The sequence below is a fragment of the Penaeus vannamei genome, chromosome 29, assembly GCF_042767895.1.
Source record: "Penaeus vannamei isolate JL-2024 chromosome 29, ASM4276789v1, whole genome shotgun sequence".
Taxonomy (NCBI): domain Eukaryota; kingdom Metazoa; phylum Arthropoda; class Malacostraca; order Decapoda; family Penaeidae; genus Penaeus; species Penaeus vannamei.
In genome coordinates, this window is record NC_091577.1 from 4,614,043 (window position 1) to 4,634,042 (window position 20,000).

Genomic DNA, 20,000 nt, shown 5'->3' on the forward strand with positions numbered 1-20,000 from the left:
TTGGAGATCGCCTCTCTTACTTCAGGTAGAGGGTAGTGGGATGCTTAGCAGGAAGATCACGCAGGAAGTCTAGCCATATTACTTAGTGAATGAACAGCTACAAATTCTATTTAAGGGTAATTTATTGTATCCATTAGAGAAAGGTGGCCCAGCTAAAATGTAAATAATACTCTAATAATGAAACACCAATCTGAAATCAACACAACTTATAGATTACCTGTTATATTTAACTGTTTAGATATATCAGCTCAGCATTTTTTGAGGACATCAACATTCTTGTGCAGGGGCTCTGCAGGGTCCCATACTACCCTCCGATGAAAACCTGCACATATCCTTTCATCACTTCTCATGTTGGAGCTGGTGCACATGCATATCGCCTGGCATCTCGCAAGCTATTGTGCAACTTTAACTGACGTGTTAGTTCATATAATGGGGAGGATAGCGGATAAGCTTAGAGGAAACCTGCTGCCTGCATATGGTATGTTTGTTGTTGCCTCTGACCTGCAAAGCACCTTGCTACCCTCTACTCTCCCAGCAAATCTTATGCAGTGTATTCATACCCTTAGGGAGATTGGCTCCTCGCTCATGAGTGGGTCCAGCAAAGGGATCTCACCACCTGTATCCATCTTGACTGTTGATGGATCAGCCTGGCACAACTGCTCAAGATACTCAACCCAATATTACTGCACCCTCAACATGGTCTATTATGATCTGGCCACTTACTGAGCAGATTACAGCATTCTGTGGGTTGGGCTTGGATTTGGTAGGTCGTTTGTTGAAAAATGGCTTTCGACTTCTTCCAAAAGATTCCCCACAAACTGTTCCTTACCCTTTTCAACAATGACTGAGTCCTACACATCAGGAAACAATGCAAGTCATATTCCATCAGAGCTGTGTGACAAGCATCCATGGTTTCCAATGTCTTCTTAGAGTCCATCATGCTGATTGGTGTGAAACGACAAGAGATAGCCTTACCAAACCCCTGTGCACCCTCCCCCTGCCTAAACCTGTCCACACGAAACATCCTAGAGTGATCACTGGTGTAGCAGCCACTAGCCACAACCTGCATCACCACATATTTCCCAGTTTAGGTCACACTAGGTCCACAGCCTTGTCCTTACTCCAGCACCATGACTAGCAACCTGCAGCACCATATATTACCCAGATTGGGTCACACCAGGTCCACAGCCTTGTCCTCACTCAAGTAACAGCAGCATTTGTGGAAAATAGATCATTTATATAGAGCAAGAAAAGGAAAGCCCTGGAGGACACCAGAAGAGACACGGACAAGTCAGATACAGACGGGTCATATATGGTATCATTAAGAAGAATGCTTCGGGTCCTGTTAGAGAAAAGCTGTGATCCAGTGAAGGGTTTGTCCAGTGATTATGTAAATCTGTAGTTTTTGTCTTTTATGGAGGGGGCTTTGTTGAAGGCTTTGGCTGTCTAACACTATTTTGTCTACCTGTTTAACATCACATCTGCCTAGGATTCTGGAAATGTCATGATGACTAACAATGAGTTAGGATTCGCATGATCGTTTGGATCGGAATCTGTTGCATATAAGTTAGTATATTGTTTGCGTCAAGATGTGTGTCAACACAATTTATAGATTAAACGACAGGCAAGAGTGATTTACAGGAAGAAATTATGGAAGTAGAAGTATGATGTGCTCAAAGATTTTGGAGAGGGAGATGGAACAATAATTTGATGGGCCTAAGGGATTGCATAACGATGATTTGGAGGGTAGGGGCTCAGTTTTCAAATAGGAAGGGATTTTGTCAAGATCAGTTTTGTTACTGTCTCCAGTAGTTTCATATTCTGTCTTCCCTAATGTTGGGTTGGGTGTGTGGAGGTTGTTTGGCATGTTCGGTGGTGTAATGGGGTTTTCTTGTGTGAAGACAGAGTAAACTGTATGTTGAGTAGGTGTGCTTTATGTTCTGGTGTGGTGACAAGGGTGTTGTCGTCTTTAAGTGCAGCTATGTTAGTCGTGTCCTGTCTGCACATCTTGAAGAACTTCAAGAAATGTCTAGGGTTGTTTTTACAGTGCCGGTGAGATATCTACTGGTGTGTTCGTATTCGGCCTTCTTTATGTTTTTGGCAAATCCCTTTTGGAAAGATTTAAAGGCAGGCCAGTTCTTTTGTGTGTTGTGTAATCATACGCGTCTATAGAGTCCATTTTCTTCGATGTTGTCTGCGTAGGTCTTTGGAGAAGCAGGGGAGTATATGTTTACTCGAAGTTGCCTTTTGTGGTATGTGGTTGTTGAAGGGTTTCGAGATATTCCAGTTTCCACTGAGGATGTTGGGAGTACGGGTCGGAAAACAGGAAATTGTGTTTGCAAATCGCCTGTCTACTCTAGAGAAGAGTAAGATCCTCGTTTGTGTTTCTAACTGGTCAGTCACAGGTTTGTGGCAACAAGAACGATATCACCAGCAATCCAAATGGGTTTGGATGCATGGGAGAGATGTGTGAAGGTTTTGTAAGTATTCTATGTTAGAAGATGGGCACAAAACGACAAGCAAGAGTGATTTACAGGAAGAAATTTGTATTCAAGTGGTGATGAGGTCACCACCACCTCTTCCTATGTCAATTGGTCTGTCTCTGCATATCACTGTCATATGGGTGAGGTCAATGCCAGGTGTCAAGCATGTCTCTGTACCTATTATGATGTCCGGATTGTATATCAATATGAGAGAGGAGTTGGAACTTTATGGATAGAATGCTGCAGAAAATAATGTTGAGGAATCGTAGGGCTGAGAGGTTTGGGTGAAATACGGAGTCGTGTTGGTTGTGGATGTGGGGGGAGGGGGGCACAGGAGAGGCTGTAGCTACCACAAAGTTGGAATTGTGCCGTCCTAAAGTCATTTTTCGTCTCTGGAGTCGTTCATATGTAACAACAGCGTTTTGAGAACCACTGCAGTTGCAAAATCCCCCTTGTAGTGCCAACATTCACACAGAGTGAAACATACATTTTGAGGACAGTAGGCACCATCACTGGTTGTATGCCAGTCAATGAAAGAAGAGACTGTATATTGCCATGGCATCCCTGGACACCACTGATTCCCGTGATGAGTAGTAAACACATCAGTGCAGGTGGGTCACACAAGCAAAGAAGCCGAAGCTCAATCCAGGCAACCTGCATATTGTTGACATTTTGGAAAAGAGTTTAGCAGCAAGACAAATGAAAACACAGCTATGCAGTGATAAACTCTTTTGCTTATCACTCTATAAAGAACCAAAGTTTAGCTGTTGAATGTAGTTCATCGTGCTCAAACATTTGGAGCCATTCCACCATCCATACATGTATAGTCGATCATAACCACATCATCCAGGGCACACTACTCACAGTCACATGTTCGCCCACATCAGACACTAGACCAGTCCACCAGTCTCTTGAAAATGCAACCATACGCAAGTACTGCAAGTACTTCACGCTACAATAAACACACACCGACACCACCTTCAATAGTCTATTTGATTACTCCTTCACCAGGGACTGTAACCCGTTTCTGATACACAGTCAGAATATATTGAAATGTTAGTAAGGGATCAGAAAAGTTAAGTCACAAAGCCACGAGATAGATTACCAACGTAATAGTAATACACGGTATATTAACGTACAGTAGATATAAAACGCAAACGACACCGAACGTTAGTTACAAACACTTAGTCACTGCACTCAGTCACCACATTACGTCACTGCTCTCAGTCACTGGATTTTGTTACTGCACTAGGTCACTGCCCTAAGTTATTGCAATATAAGCGGTACTACATCGAGAGAGGAGGGAAGGTCGACCGCCACGTTTCCAGTTGATGCCCCTTCTATTCTTCCCAATGGTGGCAAGAGCGATGTCCTATCTCCCACGCGGTGTGTGACTAGACACCGATGATCTGAGGCCGCAGACCGCGCCCGGGTATACATCACTGAAGGTCCTGGGCACACCCGAGTTTTTCCCTCATGTGGTGAGGCGGCCAATCATAGGTGAGCTAATGCCGACACTCGGGCTCTGGTAAACACCGGCAAAGGTTCACATTCCCCCAAAATAAACTTGACAGAAACCTATATATGTGTAGTAGGGAAATAGTTAAAAAATGTATGATAGGTCTCGCTTTTCTCACTCTCTCTCTTTCTCAAAACAAAATATATTTTTCCGTCTAGCCCTCATCTTTCTAAGAAGTAAATTAAATGATTTATTTTCCTTTGGTTGCATCCACATCGCTATCAAGTGGATCCTAGAATGCCATTTTTTCTTTGGCATTGATATAAACAGAATTGCATCAATAAAACTGATTACTATAAAGAACTCGCCTTAATGTTCTTAATGTTATGACAAGTCCCTGTGCCGCCGAGCAGATGGAATCCCTCATCATGGTGTTGGCTGAAGATGTCCTTGATTAGTTTCAGCATGGCGTCGAAGGATTTCACTTTCTCAAAGAAAAAAAGGCAAAACTCTCAAAAATGGGTACAATGCTGGAAACATTCATGTAGAGTTGGTTGAACCCAATGTCGTCTGTCGCTGTTTGTGGTGATTCAAGCGGCGATGCGACAGCCAAACGCATGCTGCCTCTTCCTCATTCATCCCGGTTGTGGCGGCGGCCACCGTAGTTCAAAACTCACTGTGCAAACAGGACCCATGAGGTCTGTATGGAAAAGGAAGGAAGGGGAAATGAGGAGAAGGGAGTAATGAAGGAAGAGGGAGGGAGGGAAATAAAATGAGAAAGTCGGGAGAGAGGGGGCAGGAGGAGGGTGGGGATAAGAAAAAGAGGAAGGGGGGGGGGAGGATGGGCATGATCAGATAGTGCAAGAGAGGGCAGGGTTTTAAAGAGGAGCCGTGGGTGGGGGCGGGAGCAATGGGAAATGGCACTGAGTGGGAGGATGAAATCGGAAGGTCTGAGCGTTGTAGGTGTTGAATGCTAAGGTTTGGGGTGGCGAATATTAGAAGGTATATGAGGAGGTAGCTTGTGTATGGCTGTCATCTTTTTTCCCGAACATAAGACGTCAGTACTTAGGGAGAATGACGTCACAGATTGCTGATTGGCTAGTGTCTATGCTGCTAGCGCAAAAGGTTCGGTGAAACTGTCCTACGCCTCATTCTATGCACGACACTGTGGGAATCACATCCAGAACATGTATATAGTCGAACAACTCTCTCTCCCTCTCTCTCGGTAATATAAATAAATCTAACCATATATCCCGCCTCTGTCTCCCTCCCTCTCTCTCTCTCACTCACTCAATCCCTCTTTAAAGTTCTCTCAATTCCTTTCTCTTCCTTCTCTCTCTTCTCTCTCTCTCTCCCTTCTCTCTCTCTCTTCTTCTTCTTCTCTCTCTCTTTCTACCAGAATACGTTTAGGTTATAGAATGTACTGGCAACTGCAAGGTGCATGAAGTGCAGATGAATCTAGATGTAGACTGTGTAACGAGGAAAATAAGTGAACGCTTGAACATTATATCTCGGAGTGTCATGTGATACAGCCTTTCAGACCACCAAACATGAGGAATAAAGAACTATGTGATTATTTTATTGCATCTGATACATTGGAAGATATACTCATCCTAATTTCACTATGTAATAATCATAATCATAGAACACACCACAAAACACAAAGGCAAAGGTAGACCACCTTAGGTAATATACGTTTGTATGCTGTATGAAATATTCCCATTTTACCTTATATGATTAATGTAATCACAGATTACTGTACTCTGTCGATTGTATGTTCATGTATGTAACACTCTGTATTCACGATTGCCCACGCCTGAGCAGTTAGCCAGGGTGGTAAATACTTACTTAACTTAAATTACTTCATATCATCTCAGGTCTTGGAAGATATACTTATCCCAAATTTGGAATGTAGTATCATATGACTACATATCAAATGTTACATTGCCTTTCCACGCCCAAGTCGTTCGCCGGCTTAGAAGATGAGTAGATAAATAACTGTGTGATTGTTCTTTTCTATTAAATGCTATATTATAGATCGTAATAATGTTATGATTTAGATTTCCACTGTAATACTATTATATAATGCTTTGACTATGTATCACATGTACCACAGCTTGCTCACGCCTGTGCAGTTAGCCAGGGTGGCAAATAAGGGACCAAACTAAACTAAAAAATACTTCCGTGAAATACTATGTATATAAAAAATAAGTATATTCAGATAATTTCCGTGTATTCCATGACCTTATGTTTTTATATATTGTTACTTAGCCTAACCTAGATGCAATGACTTTTTGGTCGTGGATCATAATTCAGATGTAGGAATTTTTTTTTCTAACTCAAAATTTCATGGACAGATTTTAATGTCTGCCTAACTTAGATTGCATAAACTTTTGGTGGTGATTCGAATCATTTGGCAAACCTACCCCCAATTTAAGGGGAGGATTTTTTCAAGTTAAACTGTCGAAATATGATCAAAACATAAAGAAAGAAAATACTTCATATAATTGGCATATCATTTTTATATATTTGTATACACACATTCTTCATTATTGTTTTTTTTAATGCTTCCCAGATATTTTAGATTATTCCGAAAAAATGAAGGTAGGTCTCATATTATGTAAAATTTTATAAGCTTTCAGAAAATAATTTCTTTTTTATATATCCAATTGTTGTGTCACAATTCATATTTCAAAAGCGGCTACTACCACCTGAATAATAGTGGTTGGTCCTTAAAAAAAGAAGACCAGACACTCCCCTTATGTGCTCCTTTTAAAGTGTGGCAAGGGAGTGTAATTGTCCTTGTTAACACATAATGCATTAGTGTATGAATAGTAAGTGCTAATAGAGGGTAAGGTGTGGTTTTATGTGGCGTTTAAATAGGACGTTCATATCTTCTATGGGAGTCTTTGTGCACGTTGTCCTGTTACTAGCTGGAGAGTACGAGTCGAGTTTAGGTACTTACTTGATGACAATGATAATCATAATGATGATGGTTATAATAAGGATAATGACAATGATAGTGATGATAATGATAACAATGTTAGCGATAATGATAACAATTATATAAATAACAGTAACAGAAGTAAGAGTCATTCAAAATGATATTGATAAGAGGAAAAGGTACCTATACTTGGTGCACTGTTATAGCTGTGCGGACTAATTTCTTTTATGCATCTTAAAAGAAGTGTGCATTTACCTATTCTGCTATGTAAGACATATACTGATAACATTTGTCTACTTCAACAGAAACAGAAAGATTCCAGAACCAAGAAACAAAATGAATACCATGGATTAACACAGCAACAGTTGACAAAGCAAGGTCAGAATGAGCAGGCTCATCAGCAACAGCCTGCACATCCAGCTCCCAGATTTACACAGCAGTTGTTGGATCAGGAGAAAGAATCTCAAAGGAACAGTGAGGCAGAATGGAGAAGGAAAGAAAAGGCTCGTCAGCAACAGCTTGAGCCCCCAGCTCCCAAATTTACACAGCAGCAGTTGTTGGACCAGGAGGAAGAACTTCTACGAAAGAGAGAGGCACAATGGAGAAAGAATGAGCAGGTTCGTCAGCAACAGCCTGCGCATCCAGCTCCCAGATTTACACAGCAGCAGTTGTTGGACCAGGAGGAAGAACTTCTACGGAAGAGAGAGGCACAATGGAGAAAGAATGAGCAGGTTCGTCAGCAACAGCCTGCGCATCCAGCTCCCAGATTTACACAGCAGTTGTTGGATCAGGAGAAAGAATCTCAAAGGAACAGTGAGGCAGAATGGAGAAGGAAAGAAAAGGCTCGTCAGCAAAAGCTTGAGCCTCCAGCTCCCAAATTTACACAGCAGCAGTTGTTGGACCAGGAGGAAGAACTACGGAAGAGAGAGGCACAATGGAGAAAGAATGAGCAGGTTCGTCAGCAACAGCCTGCGCATCCAGCTCCCAGATTTACACAGCAGCAGTTGTTGGACCAGGAGGAAGAACTTCTACGGAAGAGAGAGGCACAATGGAGAAAGAATGAGCAGGTTCGTCAGCAACAGCCTGCGCATCCAGCTCCCAGATTTACACAGCAGCAGTTGTTGGACCAGGAGGAAGAACTTCTACGAAAGAGAGAGGCACAATGGAGAAAGAATGAGCAGGTTTGTCAGCAACAGCTGCGCATCCAGCTTCCAGATTTACACAGCAGCAGTTGTTGGACCAGGAGGAAGAACTTCTACGGAAGAGAGAGGTACAATGGAGAAAGAATGAGCAGGTTCGTCAGCAACAGCCTGCGCATCCAGCTCCCAGATTTACACAGCAGCAGATGTTGGACCAGGAGGAAGAACTTCTACGGAAGAGAGAGGCACAATGGAGAAAGAATGAGCAGGTTCGTCAGCAACAGCCTGCGCATCCAGCTCCCAGATTTACACAGCAGTTGTTGGATCAGGAGAAAGAATCTCAAAGGAACAGTGAGGCAGAATGGAGAAGGAAAGAAAAGGCTCGTCAGCAAAAGCTTGAGCCTCCAGCTCCCAAATTTACACAGCAGCAGTTGTTGGACCAGGAGGAAGAACTTCTACGAAAGAGAGAGGCACAATGGAGAAAGAATGAGCAGGTTCGTCAGCAACAGCCTGCGCATCCAGCTCCCAGATTTACACAGCAGCAGTTGTTGGACCAGGAGGAAGAACTTCTACGAAAGAGAGAGGCAGAATGGAGGAAAGAGTAGGCTCGTCAGCAACAGCTTGAGCCCCTAGCTCCCGAATTTACACAGCAGCAGTTGTTGGACCAGGAAGAAGAACTTCTACAGAAGAGAGAGGCAGAATGGAGAAAGAATGAGCAGACTAGTCAGAAATAGTTTAGTCATTTATAATAGTTTTACACCATGTTCCCGGCAACCACGTTTCTGGCCTCCATGGATAAAACATGATAGACGTGATGTGTGATACTATCTGTGAGAATGGGAAGGGTAGATTGACAAGCCATAATTGCCGCGGATGCTAGTTCAGATTTTTTTAATTTCCGAAAATTTGCCATGACAGTCACAGTGCAGATGAGAAATTAAGTAGATTGTAGTAACAAGGGATGAATGCAACAAAAACACTACATACTAGGCTTTAGCAAAACTTGGAGGCAGTCTGTAGTGTGACAGGAGGCATAATGATAATTTAGGGTTTGCTGTGACAGTCTCCTGTGACATCAGTCAAATTGTGGTTAGCTTTTCTCCTTTCATTCTTCTCTCCTATGTCTTCTTGTCTGTCTGTTTCTTCCAACTTTAGCATTGAAATCTCCCATAACTATGTTTAGTTCATGACCCTTGCATCTTATTTACGTCTAATTCTTCCATTTCTTCTTCAGTAGAAGCACTTGTTGGCGCATAAACCTGTCTAACATTTATATTGAAAAGTTTAGTTTTCAGTTTCACTAGAGCTACTCTATCTGATGTTGGCCAAAATCCAAAACTGATTTTGCAACTTTTTTGTTTAGTAAAATTCCGACTCCTCCTCCTCCTCCTCCTCCCAAGTAGTACACAGTATAATCTTGTCTTAGAGCTCCCACTTTTTGTCCATGAGCATGTTGAGTTATGAAACAGAAAAGTTCAAAACACAAGCCTGCATCACGACTACCACCAGTAGAGCAGAACCAGAGCAGCTAAATGCAACTGCTGACCTGGATCCAGAACCCAAGGAAGCACTTACTGGAAGGGCTCCCAGTGCCATAACCAGCTTTATGGAGAAGGAACTCTCTACCGAATTCCTTCCACAACAATTAATACTTTATTCCAAGAGGCTATCCAGCTATAAACTATAAATTTATGGAGTAAGCAAGCCAGGCAAATGGATGCACACCTAGAGTGATTGCTATTGGTTTGGAGGACTTCTTTTTATACCATGGACATGAATGTGCTCCAGACCTACCCGCCGTCATGGTTTCATACGCAGAAGGCTTTGGCAAAACAGGTAAAAATTATCAGACATTTATCAGAACGTGAAAGGCCTGGATAGAACGTTTCTATTCGTGGTAGACCACGGAATGAAAAGTAGTGCACATTTGAGCCCCCCACGGCTGAGACCAAGAGGAACCTTAGAAAGACCTAACATACCTTGAATATAGAGAAAAAATGGCCAAAATTCATTTGCTGATCTCCCTCACAGATTAATGTCGCAATAGTAGGTTGACAAACTGGGGAACTCTTAAGCCAGTCTTCCTAGGGATCTAATGACTTCTTTAAGATTACCTTTGTCACATTTTCTGCAGATTCAAGGTGTACTCTTTTCAAAAAAATATTTGAATTGACAAATGCGTTCTATGATAAGGATCTTCAGTTGGGTTTATATTGCACATAGGTATCTACATACCTTGCCTCATAGGTGTTCAAAACAGTTAATGCCATGGAATAATGCATCATTCACAGTGTTCGTCTGTTTTGAATGCGCTTGGGGCGTGGCTTGTAGATGCCTGCATACATGACTGATTGGGCTTACTAGGTGCCTTCCGTATTGCACAAGATAAAAATTTCTTGATCACTATTGCCACAAATTTATATATATTGCTGGAAATGGCAGTTATGTTTTATATCAAACAAAGCACTATGGAGAAGCAATCAAAGTATAGGATCTTGTCATGCATATGTATAAGCCAGCATGTAATCCCTCTTTTGTTTTCCTTTTGTGTCAAACACTTTTTGGTACTCTCACACATGTCGCGGATTTTGGCACATAGTGCTTTTGTACCTTCATCAAGTAGTAAGCAGGACAATGGATATAAAGATAGCTCATAAAAATAAGTCCTGTGACATGCTGCACTTCTCAAAATGTAGGATCCTGTCCATAATAGTAGTAGATAAGGTCTAGTGAACCCCATACAGTGTGTAGCAGCACCAGACAAGTATAGCCCGGGTATCAGGAAAAAATATCTTAGAAGAATGGCGGACATGCAGATCAGCTGATGCTGTGTAGCATAATCTTCGCCATTAGTCAAAGAGCAGTAGGTCAAAGCAGTGGCCTGTTTTAAGACAGATCTATAAAGATTATTTTTCTATGAAGAATATAGGGGTACCATTGTGGATGCATGTTCTGTTGTCTTTTGTTCAAGTAATTACGAGTGCTAGTAGGCATCAAGTGCATCCTAGGTAAAGACAGAGAGAGAGATGACCTGGTAGGAAAATATAGATACTGTTAAGATATTTTTCCTGATCAAAAATATAGATACTGTTAAAATATTTTTCCTGATCAAAAATATAGATACTGTTAAGATATTTTTTCCTGATCAAACAGCTACCAGAGACATTGTTAGCCTGCCATTATTTATCGATCTAACAGAGCAAGGACCTTTCTCTAGAACTGAAATTTGTATGTGAATGGACTTCCTCACAGATCCCGAAAAGGAAAAACGAAAATAAAGAAAATATGATTAGAGACGGTTTGAATCTCCATCTTTTCTATTTTATCTGTAATTTTCTGTAATTTTCATTCACTTTGATGCAATTCTGTTGCCATTAAAGATATTTCTTCTTATTCTAAATTCAGTATTCTACCATCAGTTCCATAAACGAAGATTATCATTCTAACAGAAATAAAATGCGATCACATCATGCTTATACAGTAATAGACAACGGCGCTTTATCACAAATTGGGAAGTGGTCATATGTTATGGGGTTTATTCCGGGAACGAGGGTGAGATTGCAAGATCCCTTGCCAGATGTTTCGGTGCTGATGGAAGACGCATGACGCAAGGAAACAGATGCCCCTCAGACTAACAAAGATGGATGGTTTCAGAGATCGCCAGTAGCGCCTGTGAAAATCCTGTATAATGGAATAGGATGGATGGCAGACGCTATATTAATGTTCTGTATTGTAGTATTGTAACAAGTCAGGTCTTTGTGGATGAGCTGCTTGCGTGATGGACTGGGCAGGGGCTGTGTAAGCAGCCACCACTAGCACTGGCGCAAAGGAGGGTTTCAAATTATAATCGTAATTTGATTGACATGATTACTGAAAATTATGCTATTGTTATTGTAATTATAAATGATTTCAGAATTTAAGGAAGTAATTGTAACTGTGAATAAATATATAAATTATTTGTAACTATGGGAAAATAAAGTATTAGTAAAATTCTGATTAGCTCGTCTATATGGCAGACCTTGGTAGCAAATGTGTGTATAGATTACGAGGTCAGGAAACCCGTAGTCCCCACTCCTGTGACATATTGCCTCATCGACCTGCCATACAGTGAGGTGACAGAGGGCCTCTCAATGATCCTTTTATTGGAACAGTATGTATCGTTGAATCCACTAAAGAATCTTGCAAGAGAGGTAATTGGGTGTACCGCTGCATTAGCTCCAGAGCGAGTTTTTAGCAGGAAACTATTTCATCACAAATCACTCATTCTGGGGGCAATTTGAAATTCCAGGCTTAGGCTCTGCCCACAGAAGTCCATTTATTTAAAAGATAGTCTATGATGAAATGTATGTGAGAATGCTGAAAAGTTTGTGTTGACTCAAAAGAGTAGATTTAACATAAAACAAATGACTGGTTGCATTGATAAATGAATCTTAAATTTGAATTTCTACACAGGACACATTCATCTTTAAACTCATGTAAGATTGCATAAGATTAGTTTTTTCAGATGAAAAAAAAGAATATACAAAAAATAATTATGCATTTCAATATTCTAGCTTGATAATCAAACAGTCAAAGCACAGAGTCGCAGCGGAAAAGGCTAGATTAGTAGCAACTCAAGGTGTCTGTTTATTTTAACGAATGCTTTGTGAATATGGTCGATCATTTTGGTCTTTTCAGTTTTCAAAAAGGATGGAAAATGTTGATTTTAATTGTTAAACAATCACCAAAATAGCCCTGTGGATGAGAAGAGTGGGCGATTATGTTTATGCACGAATGATTCTAAAATGGAATTGCTCATAGTGGGAGTCAAGCCAAGGCCTGTATTATTACTTAGCTTGAAGGAATGAAGTAAGCCTACTTTTATAAATATCTCCATGCACTCAGTGAATGTGTAGGATACCAGGCCAGGCTATTTTTAGAATAGCACATGTTCATATTTACCTTTTGTACAATATCCAACGGTATTAAAGTTTCACGGCGGCAACACCCTAATTGCCATCGGAAAAGATGGCTCATATTCACAAAGCATCCCTAACTTTTGTTACGTCATCAAAATAAACAGATGACATGACACTTCATAGAGTTGCTACTGACCAAGCCTTCCCCAGAGTCGCAACCAGAGCAATAGTCAAATTTGTTTATATTTTCATAGACAGCAAGGGATCTACGAAGATGGGGCAGGTCCAGAGAATTTCCTGATGGGAGGTACGGGAGGTAACAATAAATCTGCGGGGCCGTCCAAAAGTAAGAAAAATTAAGGCTTCCCACTTCAATATTTTAATTGCACAGTTACACTGTTTATGTTTTCATCTTGCTTTCCTTGGCCACATTAAATCTGCTGCATATACTTTTACCAAGTAGCAGGCTAACATACACAGCGCTATGATGTTTGCTGTACAGTCAGACAGAAGTTGGTGCAGTGAACATAGCAGTGTTCTACTATGTAGTAATTAGTTTTAAGCACCACAAATTCTTACAGTGAAACAGTTGACAAAACATTGTTGTAAAAGTCTGTGGCTGGTGAAGTTACACTAGGTCAGGCACGGAGCCACTTCCTTCTTTTTCCAAAATAAAAGCCTTCATGAGTTTTTAACATAGGATGTCATCTACTTTTTTCCCAAACCCGGGACGTCCCAGGCTTAGTAGAATGACGTCACAGATTGCTGATTAGCCAGTCTTGACAGTGCTGTGGAAAATCACATCCAGAACTAGTGAATAAAATCTAATCATTACTCACTCACTCTCTCTCTCTCTCTCTCTCTCTCTCTCTCTCTCTCTCTCTCTCTCTCTCTCTCTCTCTCTCTCTCTCTCTCTCTCTCTCTCTCTCTCTCTCTCTCTCCCTCTCCCTCTCTCTCTCCCTCGGTTGTAGCGGCCGTATAAGAAAGAAAAACTCTCGCAAGATAAGAAAATAGCTCACTGCCACCACCCATTTAGTTTACGTATGGGAACGTTAGTGTTATCGTTGTAAGGTGATATAGTGTAAAGGAAGAATGTAGGGAACGGAGAGATAGGGAGTGTATGTGAGAGAGAAAGATGTGTACATGTAGTGTGCGAGAGTACGGTACAAGTGTTCTTCTAAGCCGAGAGGAGACGTGTGCGGGGGAAAGATCTCCCGGACGCAGATTGGTCCCGCGATGCTTATACGTATTATGGGACAGGTCTGGTCATTCCTTCCTTTTACAAACCTTGAGCCTTACTCATCGATTACAATACTGCGTGGGGTCTTTCTAAACAATCTTAAAATATTATTCATTTATTAAAACTCAAAACCATTAGAACATTAAGAACACACAAAACTAAAACGGACTTGAACATAAAACAGACGAACATGATCATAAAACACCAAGGTAAAACTAGAACAAACACGGACATAAAACACTAAAGATGAACTTGAACGAAAACACAAACGTAAAACACACTTAAACACAAACGGAAAACACACTAATACAATGATAAAACAAGAAAAAAAAATAAAAACACGTAAACGCAAGGATACATCAAAATACTTGACGTAAGAGGCACCGGTCTTATAAAATCACCTGAGCTTTACTAAATAATCACGAATGTTTCCTGATACCTAAATAGAGATAAAGCTCGCAATCGAGGAGGCCCATTCCGGGGTTCCTCACAAATGTCTGTTTCCTTCCGTGACCCAAAGAGCAATCCCCTATTCTTGCCTCTCATGTATCTTTTTGACTCGGTGGCGCGAAAAAGTAATTGAGGAACTGAATCTCTCAAGTTGTTAATGTTTTTAAAAAACACCATTAGAAAATTAAAGTTAATAAAATAAATACATAAAAGGATCCCAAAATAATAATAATAATAATAAAATAGTGAATTAAAAGATAAAACTCGTGATTCTTCCTTGTTCACCTTTTCTGCCAATTATTTAATGTATATTGCAGTTCCTTGCATTTAGGTGTGGAAGGGTAAAAACACATTTAAAAATAACGTTTCATATAAATAAAACAAACAAAATAAAACAATAAACGGGAGGAGGAGGAGTGGCCGCGCCTTCTTTCCCTTGTGCCCCGTTTTCTATGCAGGCGCGCAGCCTCGGGGCGAATTAGCGGCATCCTCCCCCCGCGGAGATAAATGAATGGGAGCACTGCCCTTCGAGATATCTTTCGATTTTCTTTGTGCCTGCGGGAGAGTGATAGTGAGAGAGGGTTTTGACGACTTATTTACGTCGTGGTCACGGCGAAAACCCGTGATTCACGACACTCTCCCTCCCTCCTCCTCCCCCCCCCCCCCTCTTTCTCGCTCGCTCTTTCTCTCTCTCCCTCCCTCCCTCCCTCCTTCCCTCCCTCCCTCTCTCTCCCTCTCCCGCCCTCTCTCTCTCTCTCTCTCTCTCTCTCTCTCTCTCTCTCTCTCTCTCTCTCACTCTCTCTCTCTCTCTCTCTCTCTCTCTCTCTCTCTCTCCATTTTCATTTCCATAAACATGACTGCACAACCCCCCTCTGTCTCCCTCTCTCTTTCTTTCACTCACTGTCTCTCGTAGAAATAAATATGACTATAGAAACCCTACACGAAACTGGTTAAACGTTCAACCAATATGTCAATATGGCATAGGTATATCCATTCATAAATTCATATAGGGTGAATATCCTCATTGGCTTATGCCCCTGCAAATAGTTGGTAACAAATATTAACATATTAACTCTCTGCACATCGAGAGGTTATACACGGAAACAGGTCCGAGGACCCAATATCTGGATTAACCTACCACAAAATATTAGAAGCATCTTCAATCTAATTACTTTTAAAAGGAAATTGAAGGAGTGTCTTTTGAATTGTCAATGGCATCTAATAATTAAATGAAAAGTGTAGTGTACGGCTGCGTACGTCCCGACTCTAAGGATGATGTCATCTCCAGTTGAAGTCGCCAAGCCAAACTATTTATTTTTAAACCTAAATATTGTAAATATATAAAGGCCGAAATGCACAGTTTTTACTATAACGGTTTGTTATCGGATTTTCTCCGTATTCTTTCCTGTATTTACTTTTTCTAATTTCCTAATGTTCTTTCCTCTTGTCGACGTCTCCAAATTCTCGCGATAACCACCGAAGGAGGTGACGGTCGTTACCCAGCTTCTTTTTTGTTTTTCCCCTTCCATCTCTCGTCTCGGTTGTTTGGATTGTCGAACTATCGGCTTGGTCTTCAGGCACTTCTTTTGCCTATATTCTTCTTTCGCGCCATGCCTGGGGCTTGGTCTGGGGGTTTCTTTCGGGGTATAAGTACTCGTGGTAGGGGGAAGGAAGAAAACTTCGGTCCTGACCTCTGTCCCGCACTTTGGTCCTTCGCAGTTACAATTTTACCTGTGTTGTGCTCTCGCTCGGATTTACCCTGAGATATACTTCGCGCACGGATTTACCAGGATTGCTGAGTATCTCCTCAAAGCTAAGTGATATGGTTGTGTGTAGGAGACGACTGGTCTCTTTTGGACTTTAGCGTGACATGCTGCATTATTATCTGCAGGGTGCACTCTTTCGTGAAGTCCCATAACATTTTTTTGCGTATTTCCCAGTGAGAGCATTAGGACCAAGTGATTTAGAGGAACACTGCTTGAGGATCCGTACCTCCAGTGTATTCATTTTTATAACTAAGTTATTACTTATTTTCCTTTCATTCCTGCCTGAGGATCCGTACCTCCTGGAATAAAGATCTTGTTTAGTACCATTACGTACTTTATCGTTAATTGTTTTGTTTCGCTTAATGCGTGTTTGTTGATTTCTACTTGATCGCGTGGGTGATCAAGCAGTCTTTGTGATTACACCTCCAGTGTGACTCTCCCTTTTTAAGATTTAAGTTAATACTTCGTTGTATTTCGTTCGTACTTGAGGAGTCATACCTCCTGTACATATATATTTTTTTAAAGTTAATATTAATATTTCCTTTCGTCCCTGCTTGAGGATCCGTACCTCCGGGGATAAAGATCTGTTATCAGGATCGTTTTACATATTTTGTTTGATATGTTTCTGTTGATTTCTGCCTGACCTTGTGGGTGATCAGACAGACTTTGTTGCTCCGTATCTCCTGATAACGAGCCCTTAGTATCACATGATACTTGATTTTTGTTGTTGTCGTTTTTTGTTTCGGCTGATTCCTGTCTGACCTTGTGGGTGTTCAGGCAGTCTTCGTGAATAGTCTCTTCCTTGACTTTTTCAGCCTTCTTGTTAATTTATTTCTTAATTCTTTTGCATACAAGTACTCTTACTAGGTATCCGTCAGCATTAGCTTTGGTTTAACAGTTAACATCCATTTGGGTTGGATGTTAACAATTTAACGTAATTTAGGGACTTGGGTGTTTTTATGCTGACCCCCTAATAACAGTACTTCTGGAGTTGGGACGCCAACTTAGGGAAGACATTTTTTTATATCGTGGTAAGTTTATCTGGTGTTGATTTCTCGTGCATCACCGCCGCTGTGATAAATTGGTGATGCACACACCTTTGTCTACTTTTCATGACTGAAAAATGCCTGTAATTCCCTAGTGAGTGTAACTTGCTCTCTAAATAAACATCGTACCATCTTAGAGCTTTTACTCAACTCCAGTCAGAATAATTTATACCACCACTAAAGTTCTGGTTCTGACCAAGGTTAGATGCCTAAATCTTTCTCGGACTCGGGTCTCCTAAACAGCACATCGCTGGTTGCTCTGACATCACGCAACCCTTGAAAGGCTGTAAAAAGGCTAGATAAATCAGAGAATATTAAGCTGATATCAAAAGAACAGATTCATTTAGCTATACCTGTGTTCCCGCTTCCAGCAGGCGGATGCTCAAACCGAAGGGAAGAAGAATCCTATGATCTTGCTTTTTTTTCTTCCAAACACGTCCACGCAGACGCTCAGCCTACGCTATCTCCCTTTTCACATCTACACACTTACACATCCAACATTCAGCACACACATTCTGTACTTTCTCTCCATCCTTCTCTGATACAACACCCACACCCACTTACACGACATACACGGTTCCTGAACCTACTAATCGGGTGGTGGCAGCGTGCCGTAGGCCTGGAACCTTACATCTGTTCACTGCATACGAATCTTTCCCTTGAGCATAAACTCTATATTCTCGGTTGAGCCCGGACTCAACAAGACAACTTAAAGTCTACTGGGTCTACGCCCCGCTACAAAAAGCCAAACCATGTACCTTTATTTCTTATTATGTGGCCAATTTATTTGATCTTATTTTATAATTCCCCTACGAATGAACCTGATATTATCTTCAGTTATTTTGTAGTATTGTACGCTGTCCTGTTTATGAACAAAGGACCATTGCAAATAACGGAATTGTGTGGTTTGACTTTGACTCTCTCTCTCCCTCTCCCTTTTTCTCTTTAGCTATGGCTACTCCCCTCCCTCTATTCAGTCATTAATATTTCTTTATATTTATTCTCCGCATATTTTCACTTTCCCCTGCCTGCGTTCATTAAATGCCTGTTACAATAAATATGTAGCAACAGTAAAACAATTACCCAAATATATCAAGTAATTACATTTTGACTCTTGATAAAAAGAAATATGCTTTCATTGCATCTCTTTGCTCGCACAGTATCAGTTTTTCGTGCAGTTACTGAATGCATCGAGAGCCACCTCTAAGGATTCCAAGGACTCAAATAGAATAGCAACATCATCAGCAAAGTCAAGGTCGGTAACCTTGATATTGCCCAGAGTTGCTCCACAATGACTTTGAACTATAGTTCTGCCTAGTATCCAGTCCAATGCAAGTGTTGAAAAGCCTTGCAGCCTTGCCTCACTCCTGAACAGGAAAGAAGCTCGACAGGCCCCCACCACACTTTACAACACTTTCAATACCAGTATGTAGACTTGCTATTAGTCCAATAATCCTAGTTGGAATTCCTCTCAGTCTCAGGATCTCCCAGAGTGATTCCCGATGCACCATATCGAATACCTTCTTGAGGTCGATGTAGGCTGCAAGCAGCCCACATCCGAACTCACGACGGCGCTCTACAATGACTCAAAGCGCAAGGATACGGTCAATTGTGGACTTACCAGGAGTGAATGCAGATTGCTCCGGCCTCTGATGCCTCAGTAAGTGGTCTCTGATACGTCTCAGAAGGATGTGGGCAAGACCCTTGCTGGTATACTGAACAAGGTGATGCCTCGGTGATTGCTGCAGTCCGTCGGTCCCCCTTCCTCTTCCAGAGAGGGATGACCATACCCCTCAACAGGTCAGGACGAATGGTACCGAACCGCTAGATGGCAGTCAGGACAGCATGCAACTCACGCACTCAACTCCCCACCGGCCTTTAACAGTTCAGCTGGGATGCTGCATATACCCGCTGCTTTGCCACTCTTCACCTTGGAGATCGCCTCCCTAACTTCGGTTAGGGAGGCTGGATCCTCACTGATGGGTGGGTCAGGCAATGGTCAACCTGGTACAGCTGCTCAAAATACTCCCGCACCGCAACAGGATCTGGGACGATCTGGCCACTTGGAGTTCAGCTTTCTCAGGGCTTGGTATGCAAGACGAAGGTCATTTACGAAGAAATGGTTTTCTACCTCCCCTGCAAGACTCCATTTTCTCCAGATAGTGCAGACTGACCTGACCTAATGGGCAATAATCTAGTTTCACAGTCATTTTAACAGTGACCGAGTTCAGCGCACCTGAGAACGGTGCAAATCCTGATCCCCTGTTAGACGCACTACACGACAAGCATCTGTGGCATCCAGTCTCCCGCGAGATGAAATTCTGTCTAGCTCTCAGGCGTTCACAAATCACTACTTGAGCTGCATCAAGCGTTTCGCGCTTGAAGGTGCCCCACAGAAGTACAGGGTCCGTCAGATTGTCGAGCGCTGCGAAACGACCAGAGACTGCTTCAGCAAACCCCTGGGCACATTCCCCCTCCCTCAGCCTGTCCAAGTGAAACACCCTGGGGTGATCATTGGACCGCTGGGGAGTTTTGAAGTGGACCTGAAGGGTAGCCACAACCAATCTATGATCAG

At 41.8% G+C, this 20,000-nt stretch overlaps 1 protein-coding gene across 2 annotated transcripts in view; it reads left to right on the forward strand.

Moving 5' to 3' along the window:
• Positions 1 to 12,018, forward strand: part of LOC113818830 (golgin subfamily A member 6-like protein 6) — a 121,919-nt gene extending 109,901 nt beyond the window's left edge. For both annotated transcript variants that reach the window (XM_070142181.1, XM_070142180.1), the window contains exon 2: positions 7,192 to 12,018. In XM_070142181.1, coding sequence (XP_069998282.1) covers positions 7,192 to 8,658 — 1,467 coding nt within the window. In that variant the 3' untranslated portion in view covers positions 8,659 to 12,018. The remainder of the gene's footprint in view (positions 1 to 7,191) is intronic.
• Positions 12,019 to 20,000: the final 7,982 nt, after the last annotated feature.